General features: G+C 25.6%; 1 protein-coding gene across 1 annotated transcript in view; it reads right to left on the reverse strand.

Annotated features, from left to right (window-relative positions):
• Positions 1–6,274: 6,274 nt before the first annotated feature.
• LOC135927701 (uncharacterized) overlaps positions 6,275–23,265 on the reverse strand; it is a 39,778-nt gene continuing 22,787 nt past the window's right edge. Inside the window, exons 10-17 of the mRNA XM_065463872.1 lie at positions 19,797–20,049; positions 19,493–19,616; positions 17,382–17,500; positions 10,239–10,453; positions 9,676–9,798; positions 7,740–7,881; positions 7,463–7,561; positions 6,275–7,205 (exon numbers count right to left, since the gene is read on the reverse strand). Coding sequence (XP_065319944.1) covers positions 7,026–7,205; positions 7,463–7,561; positions 7,740–7,881; positions 9,676–9,798; positions 10,239–10,453; positions 17,382–17,500; positions 19,493–19,616; positions 19,797–20,049 — 1,255 coding nt within the window. The 3' untranslated portion in view covers positions 6,275–7,025. The remainder of the gene's footprint in view (positions 7,206–7,462; positions 7,562–7,739; positions 7,882–9,675; positions 9,799–10,238; positions 10,454–17,381; positions 17,501–19,492; positions 19,617–19,796; positions 20,050–23,265) is intronic.

Genomic DNA, 23,265 nt, shown 5'->3' on the forward strand with positions numbered 1-23,265 from the left:
AGACCTCCATTTGCCGCCAAAAGACGTTGCCACTCCCCCGCCACGATGAGGCTGAAGGTAGGATTTTGGGAGAGTGGTCCTACTATTTCTATAAGTTTAATTGACCTAATAATCCCTATTGGATATCAAATAACTAATAACGGGGAACAATTCTTATTATAGGCGGTCGCCATGATCATCGATGTCTAATATTTTCGATAATTAAAATTTCCTTCATTGTTTAGCATTTTCTTATGGAATTCCACTTTGACGCGAGCTCCAAATATCAACAATGCATAGAAGATTAGCTCCAGAGTTTTTCATCCAACCATTTGGAAATTTATCAAAAGTTTGAAATATATTATATTAAAATTTTTAAATAAACCTTATTTAACTTTTAGCTCTCAAAGATGAAGATAGTCTTAATTGAGCAATATTCTCTAGGGCTATTGCCGCTCTCAAAAAAAACAATACTGGGAAAGAGCCCAAAGAGTGTATAGAATTGTCGAATATTAATATTATATTATTAAATTAATATATTAATTTTACATTCTTATATTATATACAATGTTTATATTCATTATGAATAAAAATTATATTATATTAATTTTTAGTGCCGTAAACGTTACAACAAATAAGAAACGCCTTACCGTTACTATTTTTAAAAAAGGAACGCGCATTACTCACTATTCAAAATAGTAACGGGTTATTCGTTACTTAAAAAATTAAATATTATATACAAAATTTTTTTTTTCTTTTCTACAATATATAATATAAATAAAACTATACACAGAGCGTAGCCAGGATTTATCCATGGGGGGGGGGGGTTGCTAATGATTATTTTTAAATATATTATTCTGGTGGTTTATTAGTGTCAATAGCCAGCATAAATAAAAGAATATTAGTAACAGAATTTTGGCCAAATTTATTTTAATAAGCGGCTGGAAACATTATTCTAAAAATTTTATTAATGTTTAATAAATTGTAAATTAATCTATCCAGTGTAGAAAGAAGAAAAAAATTTGCCCCCAAAACCTTCCATTTTTATGATCACTCAATATATCTTATTGAGTGTTAAAAATAATAAGTTTAATTAAATTTTAGAGAATTTCATTATAGATTTTATTTATTGTTAAAATAATATGGTATAAATAACATCCCTTATTTATTTTAATGATAAAATACAATAAAATAAATTTCAAAATGTAAAAATTTTATACAGATTATTATATAAAAAATTTATTGTATACAACTATATTTAAAAAAATATAATTCAATAAAATATAAGTAGTGCTGTAAAAATTTTAAAAAAAATCGAACGCGTTCACGTTCACGTTCAAATTCAAAAAAAGGAACGCGTTCAAGTTCATGAACGCGTTCATGCGTTCAAAATTTTATGATTTTTTTAAAATTTAATTTAATATAAATAAATGCCTTATATTTTTCAACACAATATATTAGCCATGATAAAAAATAATAGTTTTATTTTGATAATATTTTATAAATACAATATAATAGAGCGATAAAAAAATAAATTTATAAAAAAATTTTCTTATTAATTTTTAATAATAATTGCTTTTCAAAATTTTCATCTGATAGGCATGAACGCTTGGCAGTTAATACAGCGTTAGCTATACTAAAAACTCGCTCAACAGGGGCAGATGAAGGGATTGCGGTGTTATACTTGATAAACAATTCTTTTAAAAGGGGGAATTTAATAAAAACATTTAATGTTTTATCCATTGTTTCAAAAAATTGAGCTAAGTTATCATCCTCCAATCTGCCCTCTTCTTCCTCGTCAAAAAAAAGGATATCTCGGAATTGATTTTAAAACAGTGAAATATTTTTGATATTTGGGCCATGGTAATTCTAATTCATCTAATATTGAATTTTGATTTTCAGAATCTGATGATAAAATATTTATATCCATGCAAATGCTAATCTATTAAATTAAAATATAAAATATTCAAATTAATAAACTTTAATCTTATCTTCTCTAGCAGTAGCACGTTATGGTACGTTAATTGCAATATGAAAGAGGAAAAAGTAAAAACAGCTGATTAAAAAATAAAAGACTTTTTTGTTAAAAAATTGGATTAAATATTAATTTTTCAAATAAATAAAAATATAAGACTTTTTTGTTAAAAAATGCGGATTAATATTAATTTTTCAAATAAATGAAAATAAAAAGTGTTTTTAAAATTGAACGAACGTAAAATTGAACGCGTTCATCAAAGAAAAGGAACGCGTTCACGTTCAAAGTTCGTCAAAAAAAAAGGAACGCCGTTCATCACCTTTTTTCAAAAAAAACGAACTTCGTACAACACTAAATATAAGTAATTATTGTACGGTATTTAAAAAAAATATAATTTAACAATTATAATTAATACAAATGAATCAAAATATAAATAATTCATATTGCAAATGCAATAGTTTTATTAAAAATAGGCAGAGAATCTAAATTGCAATTACACATGGAAAGGGCCTGCAAAGCATTTTTTGGCCTCAAAGATTATTCTATTTTATCAAGATTTTTATACCAAAATACGACATCACAGTAACTTATCATGCATTCTTGATAAATCATCAGAATAAATTGAGATTTTCTTAATATCCTCTCGCGTTTCAAGTGTAATCAACAATTCAGACTCAACTGGCAGAAGAAAATAAAAGCTTTTTAAAATAAAATTGTGACTAATAAATCTTTCATTTAATTGAAATAAAATGTACCAATAAGGGGAATAAAACATTTATTTTATAAAAATCCTCAATCGTAGGTATATCAATATTTAAGCGATTGGACTGTCTAAAAACTACTCTAGGTTTAAAAATTTCAATCCCAAACATATTAGCGATCTCCTTTACTTTCTCGTATATTTCATGAAATTTTCATCCACATTATCTATGATATTTGTTAATATTTCAACATTATTCTTTGCCCTATTCATAACCTCCCTTAAATACAAATCAATTTTTTGTAGCATTTTGCTAAAATCATATGTATAATTTAATAAAAAATATACACATGGAATTGATATTAAAAATGTGGCTTCGTAATAGCCTGCAAAAGATTTTCAGCATTGCGGAATCTTTTACTTTGCTTGATATGTAGGATTCGAGCGCTGCGAAAATAACTTCATATAATTCGATTCAAAGTCTCACTGATTGTTGAGTTGGGCAAAATCTTTTTAGTTTTTTTTTGATTATTTGAATCAATATCATAAACGTTCGGTTAAAAGGCTGCCTCGGAAATGTTGTGAAAAGTCACAAACCGACGATATTGTTTCTATATTTAAAAATATATTAGAATTATAAAAATATATCTATAATACATAATAAATTCCAATTAAATTAAACGTAAACTGTTCCGGATGTCTCGAATTTCGCATGCCTCATATATCATCAAATTTAGGCAATATGAACTACAGTGAACATATAGAGCTGTGCTATAAAGCTCTCTAATTCTTGACTGTACCCCTTTAACATGACCAATCATGGAACTCTATCATATCCTTCATTAGATTTAAATTTAAATCTAGGTCTTAAATGGATGCTAAAATTTTTGGCTAACGTCTTTGATTTAGTGTCATGTGAGTCAATAAATTGAACAAAGTGTTCCTTCATTTTGAAATCACCTGATTCCATATCAATAAACCTTACTGCTATGGATAATTGCTCTATGTTACCAACATAGAAGTCTCATCTGCCAAAATACTAAAAAATGGTGATGCTTTCACTTTTGAAGAAATTTCTTTCAATATGAACCTATTTGAATATGGTTATTATTTTATTTTGAATACTTAGACTAAGGTATGGTAGGTGGCATTTTTAGTAGAGCTTTCAAAAAGCTTTATATAGTTATCATTATTATTACATAAAAGTTTCAACAATTCCTTGAATTCCCTACATTATGAGAAATTTATTTATGAATTAAAACCGTTTTTTAAATAAAATTATTCGCAATAAGAAAAAAATTTCAAAAAAGATTTTCTTAAAAATTTTGAAAAAAAAATTTCAAAAAATTTTTTTTTCCGGAGGAAACCCCTCCTTTGTCTACGCCACTGACCATACAAAAGTATTATATAATAAGATATAAGATCTTTTTATAAAAAATTTTTTAATATATATAATTATAATATAAATAAAATTATACAAAAATAAATATTATATAAAAGATAACAACTTTTTGTAACAATTTTTTACTTATTTTTAGTAAAAATTGATTTTCAAAATTTTGATCAGACAAACAAGAGAGCTTAGTGCCCAATACAGCTTTCGCCAAGCTAAACACACGTTCAATAAGCGCAGAGTGGGAGAGTTGTATTATATTTAATAAATTAAAATTTTAATTCGGGGAATTTATAAAAAATTTTTTTTAAGAATTATCTTTATTTTGAAGAAAGCTTAACAATAGATCATCTTCACAAGGATCTTTATTCATTTCCTCATCAAAAAAATATTTATCTTTATCAGATAATATTCTGGTATGTGTGTTGAATAAAGGAATTAAGTCTGCTCTTTCTTTATCAAGATCTTTTCTCAAAGAAGATAAGTTATAGCATTCTTCCTTTGTTGACCTCAAATTTTATCCAGAGCTGATCCAATTGCGAATTATTGTGGATAGTATATATTCATATTTATTTTGAAATTATTGAAAATAATAGACAATCAAAATATAAATTGTAAGCAATATTTGAACTGTATACATTTTATCTATGCCTTCCATGATTGAATTAATAAGCGGCTTACAAAACTTGAAATTATTTAAAGCAATTTTTTTAAGTTTTAATATTATAATAGTTATCGGGGGAGTGAGATATTTCAAATGTTCTAAAGCCATAGCAACACAGGCTCCATAACATATAAAATCATATATAATAGCATATTTTTTAATTAACACGAAAATCTCCGCAATTCGGATTTATCACAAGATTCGTCAAATTGGTTATTCTTCTTAATAAGACTATTATTTTTATGGAATTATAAAGAGTTTCTTCTTGTTATAACCGGTTTAATCATATATCCCATTTTTTCCTTAAAAATGGATTCACAGTTTCGAGACTGTCCATGTTTCCACAATTGAGAAAATATTTGAGTTGGGACACAATTTTACAATGTGTACTTTGTTTAATTCAAAATTAAAATCAAATGAAAATATCTAAATTTATTTAATCAATTGTTAAATGGTAGAGTTCATTCGAATCCAATTCAGAGTCAGTAGCAAAAAAAAGACTCGAAATGGATGCTTCAAAATCTGGGAAATGTTGGCTTCACTAATTTGCCATTTTTCACATGCCGTTATAGCCCCTGGTTGTAATCCGACACTACTTTGTTAAACCCTAATTGCTTCTAATTTTTCGTTCCATCTTATATTTTAATGCTTATTATAAATTTTATTATTTGCCAAGGGGAGGAAAAAGAATATATAAAATAAAATTCTTTAAGTGCCAGCTTTATAATATTTTTATTATTAGGTGAGGAAAAAGAGTAAGTAGCAAATATATAAAATAAAATTCTCTAATTTACTTAAGCTTAAAAAAAATCATGAAAAACTTACAAAATGTGTTTTGTTATACATTATATATTGGATCGTCATTTATTTTATGTATTGTGCAAAAAATATAAACATACACTGTCTTATTTTCTGTTATAAATATAATATCTAATCCTGTATCAAATAAGATATATATATTAAAAAATATAAACTACAACATGAAGGATTCACCAAAATTTGAAAAGATAAATGGGCTTTACCATTTCTTTCAATAGAGTAAAATTTTTTTAGATCACCATAAAACCGCGATTTAACTTTCCTTAAGGAAACCGATTATTCAAAAAATTAAATATGGGAATTATGGAATAGGTTAACTAAGGCCAATTCCTTAATTAAAAATAAAATTTATAGAGCAAACTAAACTTCAAAAAATAATTAGATTGACGTTTTTAAACACTTCCATAAAATAAATGAAATCTATTCGATTTTAACAAAAATTTTTTCATATTTCAATGTCATAAATCTTTTAAATGCTTCCTATTTAAATTTGTAAAATAATTTTGTAAAAAAACCATTATAAACTTTACTTTTATACTATGCATAAAAAACTCTAATTACAAAATAGTTATAATTTAAATTAAGCCAGACAAGTTTTCGATTAAATTTAACCTACGCACTGTCTAAATATAAAATGATACTATAATAAAAGGTCAATGTGACGAAGATGACAGAAAAATAATTACTATTATAAGGTAAAAAGGTCTTATTTAAAACACAAATTTCATAATTTATAATATAGTCTTATAAAATATATGATTATTTATTATTTATTGTATATATAAGCATTACAATACATAAATAACATGCATAGAATAATAAAACTAGTTATGCGATGATTATAATTTATACATTTTAATTATTAATTTGGCATGATAAATATTCAGGAAAGTATAAAAAAAAGTATAAATAAATATATTATCACATTCTTTTTTTTTAAAAACTATATTGATAAATATAAAAATTAATTTTAACAAATATATGACGTATTGGAAGGAAGCCATGTGGATTCTGAATCTCAATTTTATATTTTACGCTGAGGGCAATTTTTAAATTTGAAAGTTGATTTGACTGGATTTATTCAGTCATGTATAATGTATCCACTTAATTGATATTAGTTTCCTTAAAAAAATTTTTCATAAAAATACTAGATAATAATAATATGTAGATTTTTTAAATTGGTTTATATATCAGTATGCGATTGTTTTGGGAATATGATATCATTAGGTTAAACTTTATGCAAGTGTGAAAACTGGAAAAGATATTCGACAAATATAATAATAATATATCTATTATTAAAATTTAATATGTATTAAATCTAAATAAATTCGAAGATGGGATGTAATATATTTTGCAACAGTTAATAGGAGCTATTCAATAATACCCCTTATTTCAGAAAATACAAATAGAAAGTTAGTAAAATGAAAAAAAAGTGTCAATTAGAATAAATTTATATAATGTATTGTATTTTTTTTAAAGTATGTGGAATAAAAAACTAATATCGATTTTCAGGATTTTTGACCTGAGCGAACCCAACCTTCTTTTCTCCGGCATCGAACTCGGTATACCATTTTCCTATAAAAATATCTCCCAAAATCCATAAAGGTCCTGCAGGGGCAGGTACATCTAGCCCCAAAAAGCCTAAAATGCATATGCGAGTTCCCATAGAACTTTCCTAATATATTAATAATTTTAAAAAATTAATAAATATTTCTCCTCATTCTCTTTTTTTAAGACCGGAAATACAACTTTAATTATTTATATCGTTGTTGACTTAAATATATGTAAATGGTTTTAACGAGTATCTCCTGATATATCTTCCTCACTTTTTTTCTCTCTATTTTCTTTGTTAAAAATTTTCTTCCTTTTTAGCCTATTGTTTGATTCCATTTTCTCGTTCTTTTTAAAATAGTTACATGAAAATATGTAAACTTTAAGGATGTAATCTTCCGAAGTTAAGGTAAAGTTCTTTCCGGATATCGTGTACGCTATATCCGGCATATCCTTAATTGTGTTGCAATCCACGATGTACTTCATAAAATGTATAAATAAATAAGAAGAAAAGGTTACACTTAAGAATTATAGAACTAAGTATAAGTTTATTATATCCGTTGACATAAAATAATAATTTTAATTGTCCATTGTATTATCATAAGGTGAGTCGGCAAATCGTTAAAAATTTTACAAACATTAAAAAAATCAGCCAAACCTCTCCTACAAACTTTTTGGCGCCAACCAAATCCGCGATTTCTTTGATAACTTCCGAAGGAGCTGTCATGAGAGATGTTCCCGTATCCACTATGCCCTGACAACCATTGCAAAAAGTCTTTGAGACACCGTTTATGTATACCCTTTTTTTAAAAAAAAGAGTTTTATTTTTGTTATAAATCCACCACCCCCCTTCCCTTTCTAAAACTTCTTAAAATTAATTCTTTTGCAATATTTTTTAGGGCTTTACGAATCTAAACTGTTTGAAAATGATTAAGGCCGTGTCCTGAATCGTCTTATTGTTTAAGCTTATTTTTGTTTAGCAGCTAAACAGATTTAGAGCTAGTTTTATAAATATATTGGACTGGAAAGTCACAAAGATATGATACCTACGTAAATCTAAATAACCTCTTTCTCTTTCGGCTGTTAAAACGAAGAGATATAGACGGCTAAACAAATTACTATTTAGAAATAAGAACGAACCAGGACACAGTCTAAGACCTTTTTAATATTTGGAGTATTTAAGATGGTATTTACTATTATAGTCTTAGCTAATAAATCACCATATATTTGTATAAAAATTTGAAATTATTCATGAATTGTAACTTCCTCATCCAGGTATCTGCTACTTATTGACATTTTGTTTAATTCAACTTAAAATGTTGGTGCTCTATAATTTTAGGGCTATATAGATCAACGATTTTTTCACTGATAGAGATAAATTTTGAATTATTTCTATATTTATTCTCATAAAAGTCAAGGGGATCGCAACTAACTATAAATTTATCTGATTAATTTAGGTTATAATTATATTTTATTTAAATATAAATTATTATAATATTTATATAGCCATTATTAAATCATGTAAAATTCAAGATTACATATAAAAATAACTTTATACAACATAAGGAATGACAGAAGACAAAAAAGAACGCACCAAGCAAAAAACATTAAACCTAATACTCAGGTGAAAAATATGATGTAAATCCTCTAGAGGGGTCAGGCCCCAATTAAGATGGAAGTGATAAAATGTTCAGGATAATTATAACTTGTGCCAAAATTTCCTAAAAAAGGATTAAAAAAATTTCATAAAATTATTTTTATTAATCTAAATAAAATGGAAATTTTTAATAAATATATTTTATTTTAACTATGGTTTAAAGAAAACTAAAGTATTTACTCTAGTGGAGTTTCACAGACCCCAATCAGTCACGAAATGCTTATATCTTTACTCAATCAAAATAAATGAAATTTAGAATATATATTCCAAAATATATTTAATGAAGCTACCTGAAACTTGAAAATAATAGTTAACCGTTTTTACGTGATATCATTTCTAGCATGTTAGTGGTCCTATAGACATCACCGGATGATTGAAGGGTACCACGCAAAAAATTGATGAAAGCAGCAAAAAGCATGAGAAATGATGTAAAATATTTTTTAAAAAACATGCAATGACAAAGGCAATAAAGATCTAATAAATTGTGTACCTTTAAAAAAAATACCTCTACATTTTGCTACAATTAATAAAAAAATATTTTTGCCCTCCCCTGAAATTTCTATGTTTATTTTCTTCAGATACTCATTTAATCTTTCATGCAAATAAAACCAATTTGTCAAGGATTTCATTTTAAAAAATATTTTTATTTGATTAAAAATAATATTCCTAGAGTTCTATTGTAATGTTTAAGTTTTTAAAATTGTAGCCTAAAATTAAAAATTTTCATACCCAACTTAAAATGTAAAACAGGAAAAAATATTATCTGCAAAGTAAATCGAATCTAGCTTTATTTTTTAAAAGGGCTGCACATATATAATTGGATAAATATTATTTATTTTATTTTATAAAAGTAAAAATTAAGAGACTAAAGATTGTTTCTTTCCATTCAAAAAGAAAAAATGGGATAAAGATAAGACAAACGTTAAATTTTTTTTACTTGTCAACAGCTATTTGCCAATAAGCTTCCCTAGTTACGGGAGCATAAGTGAATTCTCCTTGATAAAATTCGGGGTCGCTACCACCTAAAATCATTTCGCCCCCTATCTTGGAATCCACGTTTCTAAATAATGTTTATATATAATATATCCATATTTTTAAAAAAAAATTCTTGCCGCATTTGTCTGATTACAACTTAAATTTTTTTTTTAAATTTATACTTGTCTCTCAATTTCTTTCTTTAAAAAAAATTTTACATCGTTTAATTTCAATATTTATCTATTTTTTCTGATTCCATTCTTTATATAGGTAAATAATTCTTAATCCAATTTTAACTCCATTTTTTTTTTAAACTAGCATCTTCTTAGGATAAATGTAATTTATAATTTGTACTTAGGAAAATTTGATAAGTTATTAAAGAATGAGACATGCGAACCTAGGTGGAAATTTATCCAATATACCCGATACATATCAAACCCAAAATTTAAAAATTTGTCATGACTTTCTTCACTTTACCTTTCCCCTCTGCACAAAATAGGTTGTAAAAAATCTTTAAAAAAAAACCTATTGAGATAAAAGGAAAAAACTGGACGTTCCAGAATAGAACTACCAATCATATTATCGAAAACAGGCATCACTCCATCGACCGCTATTCGCTTGAAAGCCAACCCCAAAATTCCGTCGAATTTAGCGGCTACAAAAGTGAGCCCTGGTTGTTTGAGAGCTTCAGCAAATGTTTGGTTAGACACGATGATAGGCGTTGAGTCTGTAGAACCAATCTTTAATAAAATGAGCGATTTTATTTTGAATATATAAAAATTGGATAAATAATTACTAGTTTACAAAACGCATGTATATATTTTATCAGTTTATTGAATATTAATTTAAAAATAAAATTGCAAGTTCAATTTATTATAAAGATTATAAATATTTATATAAATTTAAGTATGTTTATTAAGGCTGTGACCTAAATATCAAAAATATAATTAATATACTTTAGTAACTTAACAAAAAAGAAAAATAAGCTCTTTTTGTAAAAATAAAATCCTGGCCTAAATTATTTTTAAATTTATGAGGGTTTATTAATTTTTTAAAGTTATTAATAAATCTTAGCTTAAGTTTATAAAGTTGTGAAATTTTCACCAAAAAAAAGTAAGCGAAATTAATATTTTTCAAATTGTAATAAGAAATTAATCAAAGCAAAAAAATAATTTGATAGGAATTATAAATTTCAAATTTTACAAAACATTTTAAGATTTGAAAGACTTTGGATATGTTTCATAATTTTATAAAGTTATGAAAGTTTTGAGGTATTTTAAAATATATTTAAGTCCGATGTAGTTGAATAATGAATAAATTTTTTTATTATTTAGAATGAGGGATCAGGAGTAAACCTAACCGTTACCCGGAATGAACCTTTATAATTTTCTGAACCGCAACCGAATTTTTATACCAAAATGGCTATAATGGAACGAACTGAATCCATAATTTTTTATGAACCAGTTAAAACTGCTTTGTTAAATCTAGGTTGGGCTAATAAAAATAAAAATAGACATTTACAAATATCATATCTTATTTAATTAAATATTGTAGACTTTTGGAACAATATGAATAAGTTATATTTTTTACTGATAAATCTTAAAATTTAATTTTGTAGGCGAGTGTGTATATTTTTTCAATAAAATTAATCCACATTTTTGCTAGGTACATGCTGTTTTTTAAGAAAGAAAGATACATTATTAGAGCGAACGAAAAGTAAATTAAAAAACAGCTTTGAGGAATGCATTTCGGAAGCCTACATAGAGAATCAGAAAATGAAGGATATTTTACAAACTCTTTACGATGATTCACCTTAAACAACTCTGACATTTAGTAATCTACAAATAGAGATAAAAGATCCAAAAGATATATTATCATTCAAAATAATATGAAATGGAAAACTGGTAATATCAATTAATTGGACACAAATTATATTAGCCCTTTAACGCTCAAATAATTAAAACAAAATTCTAAAAATCATTTATTTATATACTTCATGGATGCCAAAAATTTGGTTCAACTTTTATTTTTAAATATATAGGTAAAAGAAATGATGAAATCAACTTCATCAGGTTCAGTGTGATAAAAAAAAATAAATATTTATTTATTAAAAAAATTTCTGAACAATTTATATATTGGTTGACAGATAAATATATATTACATCTTATTCTTAAGTATCCATTTATGCATAAATTGAATCTTTGCCTCGCGTCCAGCCTCTATGATCTATATAATAAAATCTGACAGGCGCGGTCACTTATTTAAATTTTGCCAACCGATAACAATACGAGGTTTAAATTAGACAAGATTCGTATATTAATCTTTAAAACAGAAAATGGAAAAGATATTTTTTACACACTTTACAATGATTCACCTTTAACTTCATCAACTCCAACATGTAATAATCTACAAAACAAGATGAAAAATCCATAAAATAATGATATTATCCTCCAAAGTAATATGAAATGGAGAGCTTGTGATATATCCATCAATTGAACACAAATTATATTAATACCCACCAAATATAAACTCCTTATTAATATTTTAAATTATTTATTTAATATAATATATTAAATAATTATGTGAATAGAGTAATTTATACATTTATGAACAAATCAATAGATCGCTAAATCTAGACATAAATGAATTAAAACAATAGGAATACGTCCTGTTTTCAGCTGTGGTTAAGATCCTTGCAACTGATAATATTGGTCTACGAAATTAGTATTCCCTTAGGGAAGAATATGTCTCGTGCCAGGTCAAATATTGATAATGAGTGCGTATAAACAATACATAAAATTGAAGCCTCATAAAATTACTGCAGCGTCAAGAATGTCATAAACTTATAAATGTCTTTACAGACTCGTCATCTAATTTCGTAAAGCATCAATTCACATTTAATGATATTTATTTCATAAACAACCATTTGCTAAATTTTAAAATTAAAATAAATTTTTATATTTATGATTGATATATAAAAAATCAGCTAGAATTGAAAAAAAAATATTAAAAATCTAATATTTCATTTTTTTGTTTGACTGATAGAGACAGGCGCGTACGCAGGAATTTGGTCTGGGGGGGGGATAATAAATTTTTTTAAGAAATATTATTGTTATTTAAAAATATCAAGCATAAATTTATTAGGACTATAACTATTTCTAATACACAATTTTAAATTATATGAATTATAAAAAAATTATATATATAAACCGGCACATAAAAAACTATAAAATAAATGTGAATTAAAAAATAAAAAGTGAATATAACCATAACCACCATATGAATCACTTAAATGACCCAAAATAGAAATTTGAATTTTTTGAGCCTTTAAAATTTATATATAAAGTAAAAAAATTTAATGTTGGAAATATAAATATTAATACACAAAAAGTTTCTTAGGAATAATTATATTTTGTATTATATTTACAATGTAAAATCCAATCTTCGTTGGGATTGAGCTAATTTTTCAATTACTCATCCTTGCTTGGCGTCAAATGCTTATAAATATTTAAAAGATCCAAACCATTCAATCCACTTTCAGAAGTTGTACTTCTTAGGTATGTCTTCAGAGAACTGAAGGACCGGTTCCCGGGGATCGTATTTTAATTTTTTAAATAAACCCGAGCAGGGCCCGAAATTTTTTAAAAAAAACAGCCGGGCCTGATTTTTTTTTAAAAAAAATTATCCGGGCTCGGCTATATATTTTAAAACCAAATATTTGAAATTAGCTATAAAAATCAAAAATAAATATAATTTCTTTAAAAAAAAACCCGGGCCGGGCCGAAAAAAATTTTGAAAAAAAATCCAGGCCGTGCCCTGCAGATTGTATCTCTGCAGGGCTCTGTTATTCTTCTTAAAAAAGAAAATGTTCTCTCATTAGTTTACTAATGGGAAGAGTTGATAGTATATATATAATATATATAATCATTTTAATACATTGGGAATAAAATCTAAAATGTGTTTGAAATTATATAAAGCATCCATAGCATTTTTTATGACTATATCTTAGTTAATCTTTTAAACATAGTTATTCAGCTAATAAAGGCATCAAACAAATATTATTTTTTTTCTACCACCATCTGAAAAAGATTGAGAAGGCTTTTGTGGAAGTAATATCTGCAGATTGGTAAGTGCTGCATGATGAATTAAAAACCATTCATTTATTTGGATTATAGTTTTATAATACTTTTCTACTGATCTTATACTAATGTTTTGACGATGAGCTTGTCTTGCTGCAAATCGAGTGAGACAAATATTAAACACGTATAGCTCTCCTTTTGACTCAACGATAACATATAAAATTAAATTCTTCATCAACACTAGCCCTAATTTCCTTGAATTCTAATAAAATGCTCCCCGCTATTCTCATCTTCTTAATCAAGTCAATGTCATGTTTTTGAAAAGTATTACATAAAATAGTTGTATAATTAAATAATACATTCTAATGAGAGAAAAAAATTGAAATAAGTATTGAATCCAATAATTTTCTTGCTTCTGAGGAAATATTTCTCTCAGGCCATTGTGATATTTCAGTAATAGCATTAATAATCGGTTTTTTTAACTCTATAAAAGCTGTTACTGCTTGATAGAGGAGACTCCATCTCGTTGGACAAACTTGCACTTTCTTTCTCCCTGTTGGACAAGGAGTTTCAGAAAAATTATTATTTGACTAGAAATATGAAAATGGTAGAAAAATAATACGCCACTAGAAATTTGAAAATAATAGGTAAATATTACGTTAATGAAAACTTGAAATCGAAATTAATTGATATATAACTTAATAGATGAATGTGATAAATAAATGTAATTAAATATATATTTAATATGAGATAGGAATAAATATTAACAAATATAAATTAATATAAACATCAATTTTTGAAAATCCGGCATCTGCATTTTTTGGCTTTGGGGGAGGGGGGATTTGTCCTCCTGCCCTTCCCCCCCCCCCGCTGCGTACGCCAATGGATAGAGACGTTAACCAAAATCATATAAAAATGAGATGAATCATAATAAGATATTACATAAACTTAAAAAAAAAAGAAATTGTGAAAACTGTAAAAACATTAACTCAAAAACCCTAGTTTTCAAATAATAAAATGAAAGCAATATCTCAGGAAAAATTAAATAATGTATTAACTTCGATTTTTTTTAAAGGAATGCATCCATTATCTATAGTTGAACAAAAAAAATTTGTAAAAATGATAAAAGGTAAATTTAATTTTATAGTTTTCTCTTATCCTTATTTTCTACTTGTCAATTTATTAGAATTAGAACTATTATATTGTAATGAATTACCTACCAATTTAAAAAGTTTCTAGAAGATTTTTGCAAAGAAAAATGGGTGAATGGTTTAAATATGAAAATGATAATCTGAAATGGCTATTGAAAGCTTAGAAATATATCATATCCACACTACTGCAGATATTCGGTTTTCTACTATTTAAAGTTTTAAAAAAAGTAACATGTATCTTGAATACAAATTTTTAAAAAGCATATATATATGGATACAATTTTTTGAAAATTTGCCCATGGGAATATAAATATATAATTTTTTTAAATTAAAAAGTTGGCCGTCAAAAGTGGTTAAAGATGATTATCTTCATACTATTTTTTAAAATATATAAAAAAACTAGGTCTTATTATAAATGATTTTAATTGCATGGTTAAGATAATGGATATAGCTTAAAATATAATGTTGAAAATGAAAAACACTAGTAGTATTCTGATTTTGAAAATAATTTAACTCATAGCATAGATATGTGCTTCCCATATATATAATCTCCTCTAATGATTTAGAAAAAGTAATAAAGGATAAAACATTAAATACTTTAAAAAATAATCATTTTGAATTGTAAAGAATCTTAGTATAAGTAGACACAACACACTAACAGAAAGTATCCAAACATATTTAAGTCAAGGGCCAATACTATGGTAAATGTGAAGAAACCAGAAAAAATATTTATAAAATAATTTAACAAAAAGTTATATCAGCCAAAAAACATCTTCTTAAGGTTACAAAAAAACCTATAATAAAACAATTTATAATGTTGTGCCGATGCACAAATTATTAACTGATCTGAAATTCAAATTAATTTTATTTGCCTGAATATCATAAAAAAATAGTATTTTCTCAACGAATTATTAAGTGTATTTTGTTTTTTTAATTCTCAAAAAGTTAATAATCTCATTTATAATATGGGCAATGTTTATGGCTAAATATAGTAGTGTTAAACGGCTCGATTTAAAAGATTTTAAAAACGGTTATCAATTTTACCCAAAATATTTTTATTTAAGCTTCGAAATTTAGATAATAATGTCCTAATCTTCCTGTCAACTATGGGCAAAATCTCCAAGCTTGAATAATTTGACTAAAATCTTAATTAACCGTTTTTAATACTGAATTAAGGTGACGTTAGTTTTCATTATATTTTTCTTATAAATAGGAGAGAAAAACTAAACAATTGATTTATTCTTTTGCTTATTTTTTGTCGCGAAATCGATTTCATAAATTATAATGATTTATCACTTTTATTTTGTTTATTTGTGATGTTATATACCTGGAAATAAATGAGAGATTAGAGAAAATGTTTAGTATTAAATATGAGTATTATTAAAACTAGCGAATTGATTTAAAGTCTCAGATGGCTCCAGCTGTTCTTTGTCAAACCTCAGTCTTTCTTAATTTTGATTCCTTAGGGCTAAAATGTTAAATAACTTAAATCAAGCCATCGGGTGGCTACTGCCATTCCTTGCCAAATGCCAAACCTCGTTTCCCTCATTTTGTTTCATTAAGACTAAAATTGAAGATAACTTAAACCAAAACCTCAGATGGCTCTTGAATACGGCTCTGGTCGTTCCTTGCTAAGGCAACCATTTCCACTTATTTTCCTTTTTGTAAATTCTAAAAACGGTTAAAGCACAATTAAAATCGGGTTTCCAAGACCCCATCCCGAAAAATATCAAAATATCGATCGTTATCGAACCCTCCCTTACCCCATAATTAGTGTTCGTGGTGCTCACATATTCCGGCTCAAACATTTTACCATCTTTCAAAATAGTTCGATTATTTTTAGAAATAAATTCCATTTTGGTTCCTTTAAATAATTTGTTATTATGAAATTATGAAAGACATTAATTATATATAGAAATACAATCATAATAAAACCAAAAACAATAAAGATATCGGATCGGTATATATGAAAATATCAGGAGGATCAGATATTTTTTTAAAACGATAAATATCGGTGTGGATCCGGTATTTAATATCGGGACAGTTCTAAAATTTTTATAATATTAATCAAATATATTTTTAAAAAAAATTATGGCTTTTTTATTTGCATGTTTTTAATATAAATTTCCAATATTCAAACGGTTTATGTCTATCTCTATTGAAATAATCGATCTTTCCTATGTCAGTCAACCTTAAATATGTTTATTAATTTAAGTCGAAAAGCTTCTTTGGCTAAAAGGTGTCAATATTTTAATAATAAATTTCGAAAAAAATATTCTAAAAACTCTCATTTAGCCGTCTTGAAAATAGAAGTTTTTTCCCCCTCGAGGAATTCATAACCTGTAGTACTTTACTTCAGACATAATAACATGTTATACAAATGTATTCTCTAGATTGCTCTTTGTTCTATAAATAAATAAAAATTATTTTTTTCAAACCTTGAGAGCGTCAGTGCTGAGATAGCCAGACAAAGCACCTGTTCCATATTGAATCTTAAATTCAGTTCCATTTTTAACATAGGTTTTAGACTTTGTATGATCGTATTTATTGTGGATATCTATGTGAAGATGTTTAACAGTAATTTAATTTCATATATTCACTATCATTCCATAATTTTTTTTGGTTAGTAAATTTTATGTGCTACTTTCTAGGTTATTTTTATCAAAATGCTCATTCGCATTAATTCCTTATATTCTTCCAGTCATTCTTAAAATTTTTCATTAAAAAAACATTTTCTTCTTATTTTCTCTTTTCTTTATTTTATCTTTCAAACATACAGTATCCGTTTTTTTCTTATTACACATTTATTCTTACCTTCATATAATTCCTACATTCTTTCAAAATAAATTTCTTATAAAAATTCATGATATGTAATATGTTATAGTAGTTATAACCAAAAATGATATATCTTGATATTTAATAAAAAATGAAAATGCCAAATTATTTAAATTGTTTGATGCTTTATCCTTTTTATCTCTTTCTTAATTTAAAGTTTTCTACAATATATTTATTTATATAAAGTTTTATAATCAAATTTATTCCTTTGTTATTTTAACTACTATATTATATTTTTGTTCTTATATTAATTATTCATAATGCTTTTCATTCATTAAATCATCACCTTCGATACCAACAACTTAGAATAGAACCTAAGAAATTTCTTTCTTAAGCTATGTCCAAAATCTAAAAATACAAATAAATAAATTTTGTAGAAAAAATGAGACGAGCTATTTTTAATGTAAAAATAAAATAGCGTTCTAAATCATTTTTTTTTATTTACAAAAATTTATGTTTTTTTAAAAATAATAGGAATAAATTTGAATAAAAATTTATTCAAAAATTATTTATTTGGGTAATTATTATGAAAAAACTAGTAAGTAATATTAAGAGGGTTGTGCCAATATTAAATATTGGATCGACACTGATATTTAGCATTTTCAAAGGATTGAGCCGATACCTGTAAAAACCCAATCCGATCTTTTTTTGTTATTTTATGTTTTGTATATTTATTTTACATTATTATAATATTTTCTAAATATTTTTTTAAACAATATAAATGCACAAAACCCCCTAAATTTTTATTTTTTAAAATAGATTTATAGTATTTTAAAAGTTTTTTATAAAAATAGAACAGCCAAAGTTTTATTTATTTCAAATTTTCATAAAGAATAAAGCCAATTTTATTATTTATACTTTAAATAAAAGAATTTTTTTTAAATATGGTATCTGAATTATGTAAATATTTTACAAAAGACAAAGATAATTTTGCAAAATTCGTTATCTGCAAAATTCTAATTTCACGTGGAGTAATACGTGGAGTAATAATGAAAGATACATCAATTTGATTTTTTGCATAAAAAATATTGATTTATTATTTACAGTTGGTTCAAAGGGAGTGGGGGGGGGGGGGGTGAAAAATCAATATAAATATCAGATCGATTTTGAACCAATATCGGATCGGATTGGTGAAAAATATGTGGATCAGCACAGCCCTAAATATTAAAGTATGATATTTTTGTATTTTATAAAAAAAAATAATGGAAGATTCTGGACATGTTTCATGATTTAATTAATTTGCAAAAATTTATAAATTTTGAGAATTTTTTCAAAACATTTTAGATATAGCTTTAGAAAAATGTATCTTTTTTCAATCAATAAAAAATATTGATCATTTAGGGAGAAGCTAGAATAATTAAGTAATGGACAAACATTTGAAATTCCATTAAATTAAACCTGTTTAGATTTTAGAAAAAATATAAGGCTACCTACCATTTAAAAAAAAAGAAGATTAAGAACTAGGGTAAAATAAAAATATATAAATATTTTAACTTTATCAAATTTTTGTATAATTATGTCTTTTAAATGTGAAAAATAAATAAAATACCTCTATAAAACAATATTTGTTGAATTTTTAAAATATTGTGGCTTTAAATATTTTATAATTCCAAAAAATTTTAGATTTATTGTTAGCACCCTTAAAGAATGAGCATTATTATTAAGTTTCTGATAATACTTAGATAAATTAGGGACAATATACAAATTAACTTACAGCAAGCTATATCTAGAAGAGAGCAGAATTTAGATGGAACCCAAAGATTGGCTGAACCAGTGTCAAAAACAACACTAAACTTCTGTGGTGGTGTTCCTAATGTTATAAACCCATAGTATTGAGCCTGCAATAAAAAAAATTGTTTTACTGTCATATTATGTGATTAAAAAAAATAGGTTTACTAATTATTACAAAACGTACAAGGTATAAATTAGTTTATATCTAAGCATATGAATTAATAAAATGTATTTTCATAAGTAAATAAAAAATATTAATATTCAAAAAAATATTTCAATAAATTTACATCTAAATAATTTGTTAAATATTCAGAAGTTCCTTCATCTACGTTATTAAGATCTCTGTCAAGAAAATATTTATTATTTCTTCCATCATGCATAGCATCATATTTAATAATATCATTGTAAATGCCATCAATAGTTTTAAGATGTTGAAATCTTTGTTGGAAAATGTTCTTTAGGTAGACATCCTTGATTAATTTGGCATTAAACAAACTTCTACGTGGTCTTTCTTGCTTATTCAAAGGAACCCTGATTAATCTTAAAAAGAAAATTGTTACTTCTAAAAATAACAAATTTTTTGATTTATTTAAAATTTCTACTACCTATTTGCTTCAAAAGAACTTGTAATTGAGAAAAAGCTAATTAACAATAATATTATTTTGTCTATCATTTCATAAATTAGGATAGATGTACAAATAAAGCTAATTTTAAAAGGTTAACCTGATAAATTTCGAAAACCTTAACAGATTGTTTGATCAATCAACCTTAAAAAATTTGCAAATCAAGCTATGTATTTTGATTTTTATTTTAATATTTTTAAAATTATTTTGTTTAAATTATTTATGATTTGTTTAATTAGCATAATTTATAAAATCATCAAGTTAAAATTTCCAAATTGAAGAATATTAATATAAAATATCCGATATACCATAGTTATAGACCCCTCAGAATATTATCTTTCTAGTAAATATCCAATATACCATAGTTATAGACCCCTTCAGAATATTGCCTTTAGTAAATATCATAAGCAAATAACAATTTTCCTACCCCCCCCCCCTTCCCCCCACACACTCTCTATCTCCAAAATATGTATATAATAGATCACTGTACGCGTTAATTGGAAATAAAATAAGGTAAAGTTGATAATTTTTTTAAAATAATGACTACAATTAGATGTATAATGATCTTTGAATCTTAGAAAATTAATTCTAAATAGAAATTTAAAATACAGGCACACGGAAAGGGTAGGGATTGGTTACGATCGATGGCCTGAGCGTTTTTAGTTAAAATAAAGGGAAACTGTTTCTTCGGATCTATGGGAATTCATAGGACATGAATCCAAAATATGAACCTAAGTTATAGAAGGCAACTGAAGGTAGAAGATAAATCTAAGGTTATTTTTTTTAAAAGTTAATCAATAAAGTTACTTTTTAATTTTTATTATCAAAACATTCTATATTTTTTTTTATTACAATTCGTAGAACAATATATACAGTTATTTTAATTGTCGATTTACATATGTTCAAATAAGTTAACCTTTAAAAATATATCGTTTTTTTACTATATTTTTAAACAAATTATTTTAAGGTAATACATTTTTTACAAAAATAAATTATTCAAGAAAAGAAGCAAAATAATTTCTGTAAAAAATAACCTTAAAAATAAAAAAAACTATTTAATTCTATTTAAAATAATCAAATAAACAAATACACCGATATTAAAAGAACGGCTTAGGTCTCACTACTGGGGATGTGGGTTTTGATCTTAGATTATAATTGAAGACGCCTTTAGTCATACCACTTGGTTGTAGTGAGTCTTAATTAATATAGTTAATTCCAAAGTAAGTAATTAATAATCAAATCCTTATAGCATAAAAATTTAGTTAAAAGTAAAGAAATATAATTAATTCCTAAATTGTAATCAATTTTCAGTATTCATTATGAAAATAAAAATAAAGAAACAATTTCTATAAAAATTCAATGATCGAGTTTTATTTTCGCTTGTTATTTATGATAACTTAATATTTGCAACGTAAACTACATGGGGACACCAGAATATATGCATAATATAAAACAAAAATAATAATAGTTTTATCGCTAGTGACTATTAAGCAAAATCAATACATAGGCGATGATAAAATTTAACAAAATCATCCTTTATTCGTGCTTTGTTAATTCTATTTGCAGATTAAACGTAAGCTAAACAGAGACACCTTTGTATGTAATATAAAAAAAAATAACATCATGGGGATATTATATCAAAATTAAAACTAAGAAACGGAAAAACATGAATTAAATGGAAAAAAAATATAAAATAAATAAGATAAAAAGGTAAAGAATATTATACTAAGCAAAATAGCAAGGGAGAAAATCTAAAATTAGAAAAACTTCTTTCCTTTCTATATTAATGATAATAGCGCAACTTTCGCACCCTTAAATATTAATAAATATCTTGAATCACAACCCCCATTTCCCGTGGTAGAAGCAGGCGCGTAACTAGGGGGGGGGGGGGGTTTGCCTGTTCTCGTGAAATCTTAAACTAGGAAATATTTAAGATTTCAAATCTTACATCCTTCTTTTCTCCAAAAAAAATTTGAAAGAAAAATTGGTAAATGTTAATAATTTTTATAATATCTCCAAGATCTTCAGAAAAAAGCATTTTTATAAAAATATAATATGGCCAAAGGCCTACAATAAAATTTATGAGGAAAAACCCGCCTAATAGTGCCTCCCCCCTACAGGAAAATGATAGATACACCTAATTGGAATGTCTTAAGATCAGGGTTGCTAGGTTAAAATTTTCAAATTGCGGGAGAAATTTAGTATTATGCGGGAGAAATATGAAAATTGTGGTAGAAATATAAAAATTGCTAAAAAGTTCCGACCTTCGGCCGGGATTTTGAATGACTTAATTATCCGTCTATTATTTTTTATAATTAGTTTATATAAATACAAAGTCGGTAACTATTTTTCAAAATAAAATAACATCTTGATTTATTAAAATATATTAATTTATAAAAAAAAACCAGATCTTTTTTAAATATAAAAGAATGTAAACAAGATAAAATTTTATAAAAAAAAACGATTTTAATTTTACAATTAAAAATATATTTTATGCGAATGTCCCGCAAAACGACCGCAATTGGAAATCTATCGTGTGTGTATAACATTGTAGGAATAGGCGCTTAATTATCACGTATCACGTTTAAATACATAATAAGGTACTCCAAAAATAGGAAATAATACAGATGCAACTACAGTTGCGGCAATTGTAATCACTTATCTTGTTGTACAACATTCACAGAGATATTTATCATCACAATGTTGGTTGAATCTTTTTCCCATAATATTTAACGACTCTAATATTAATGAAAACTATACTTGTAGAACAAAAATGAGCAAGGCTATCAATGTTTTAGGACCTAAATCCAGGAGGTCAATTCTTGACGATATAAAAGATGGGCATATATATGCAATTCTAACAGATGCATCTAATAAGGGAAATATTAAAATTATTAAAATATTTCCCTTGATCCTCCGCTATTTCAACAAATAAAGGTCGTTTTAAAAAATTTTAAAATTCTATCTATGGCAGGTCTTAATGATAACCACCTGATAGGTACATATAGCAACAACTCATACCATTCCAAGTCAGACCACTTCACCAACTCTTTTAATTCATTAACACTTTTAGTTGATGAACTAAATTCGTTAAAACATTACATCACAATTATTTCGACATCCACAGATAGTA

This window comes from Gordionus sp. m RMFG-2023, chromosome 3 (genome assembly GCF_954871325.1).
Source record: "Gordionus sp. m RMFG-2023 chromosome 3, tfGorSpeb1-WG-v2, whole genome shotgun sequence".
NCBI lineage: Eukaryota > Metazoa > Nematomorpha > Gordioida > Chordodea > Parachordodidae > Gordionus > Gordionus sp. m RMFG-2023.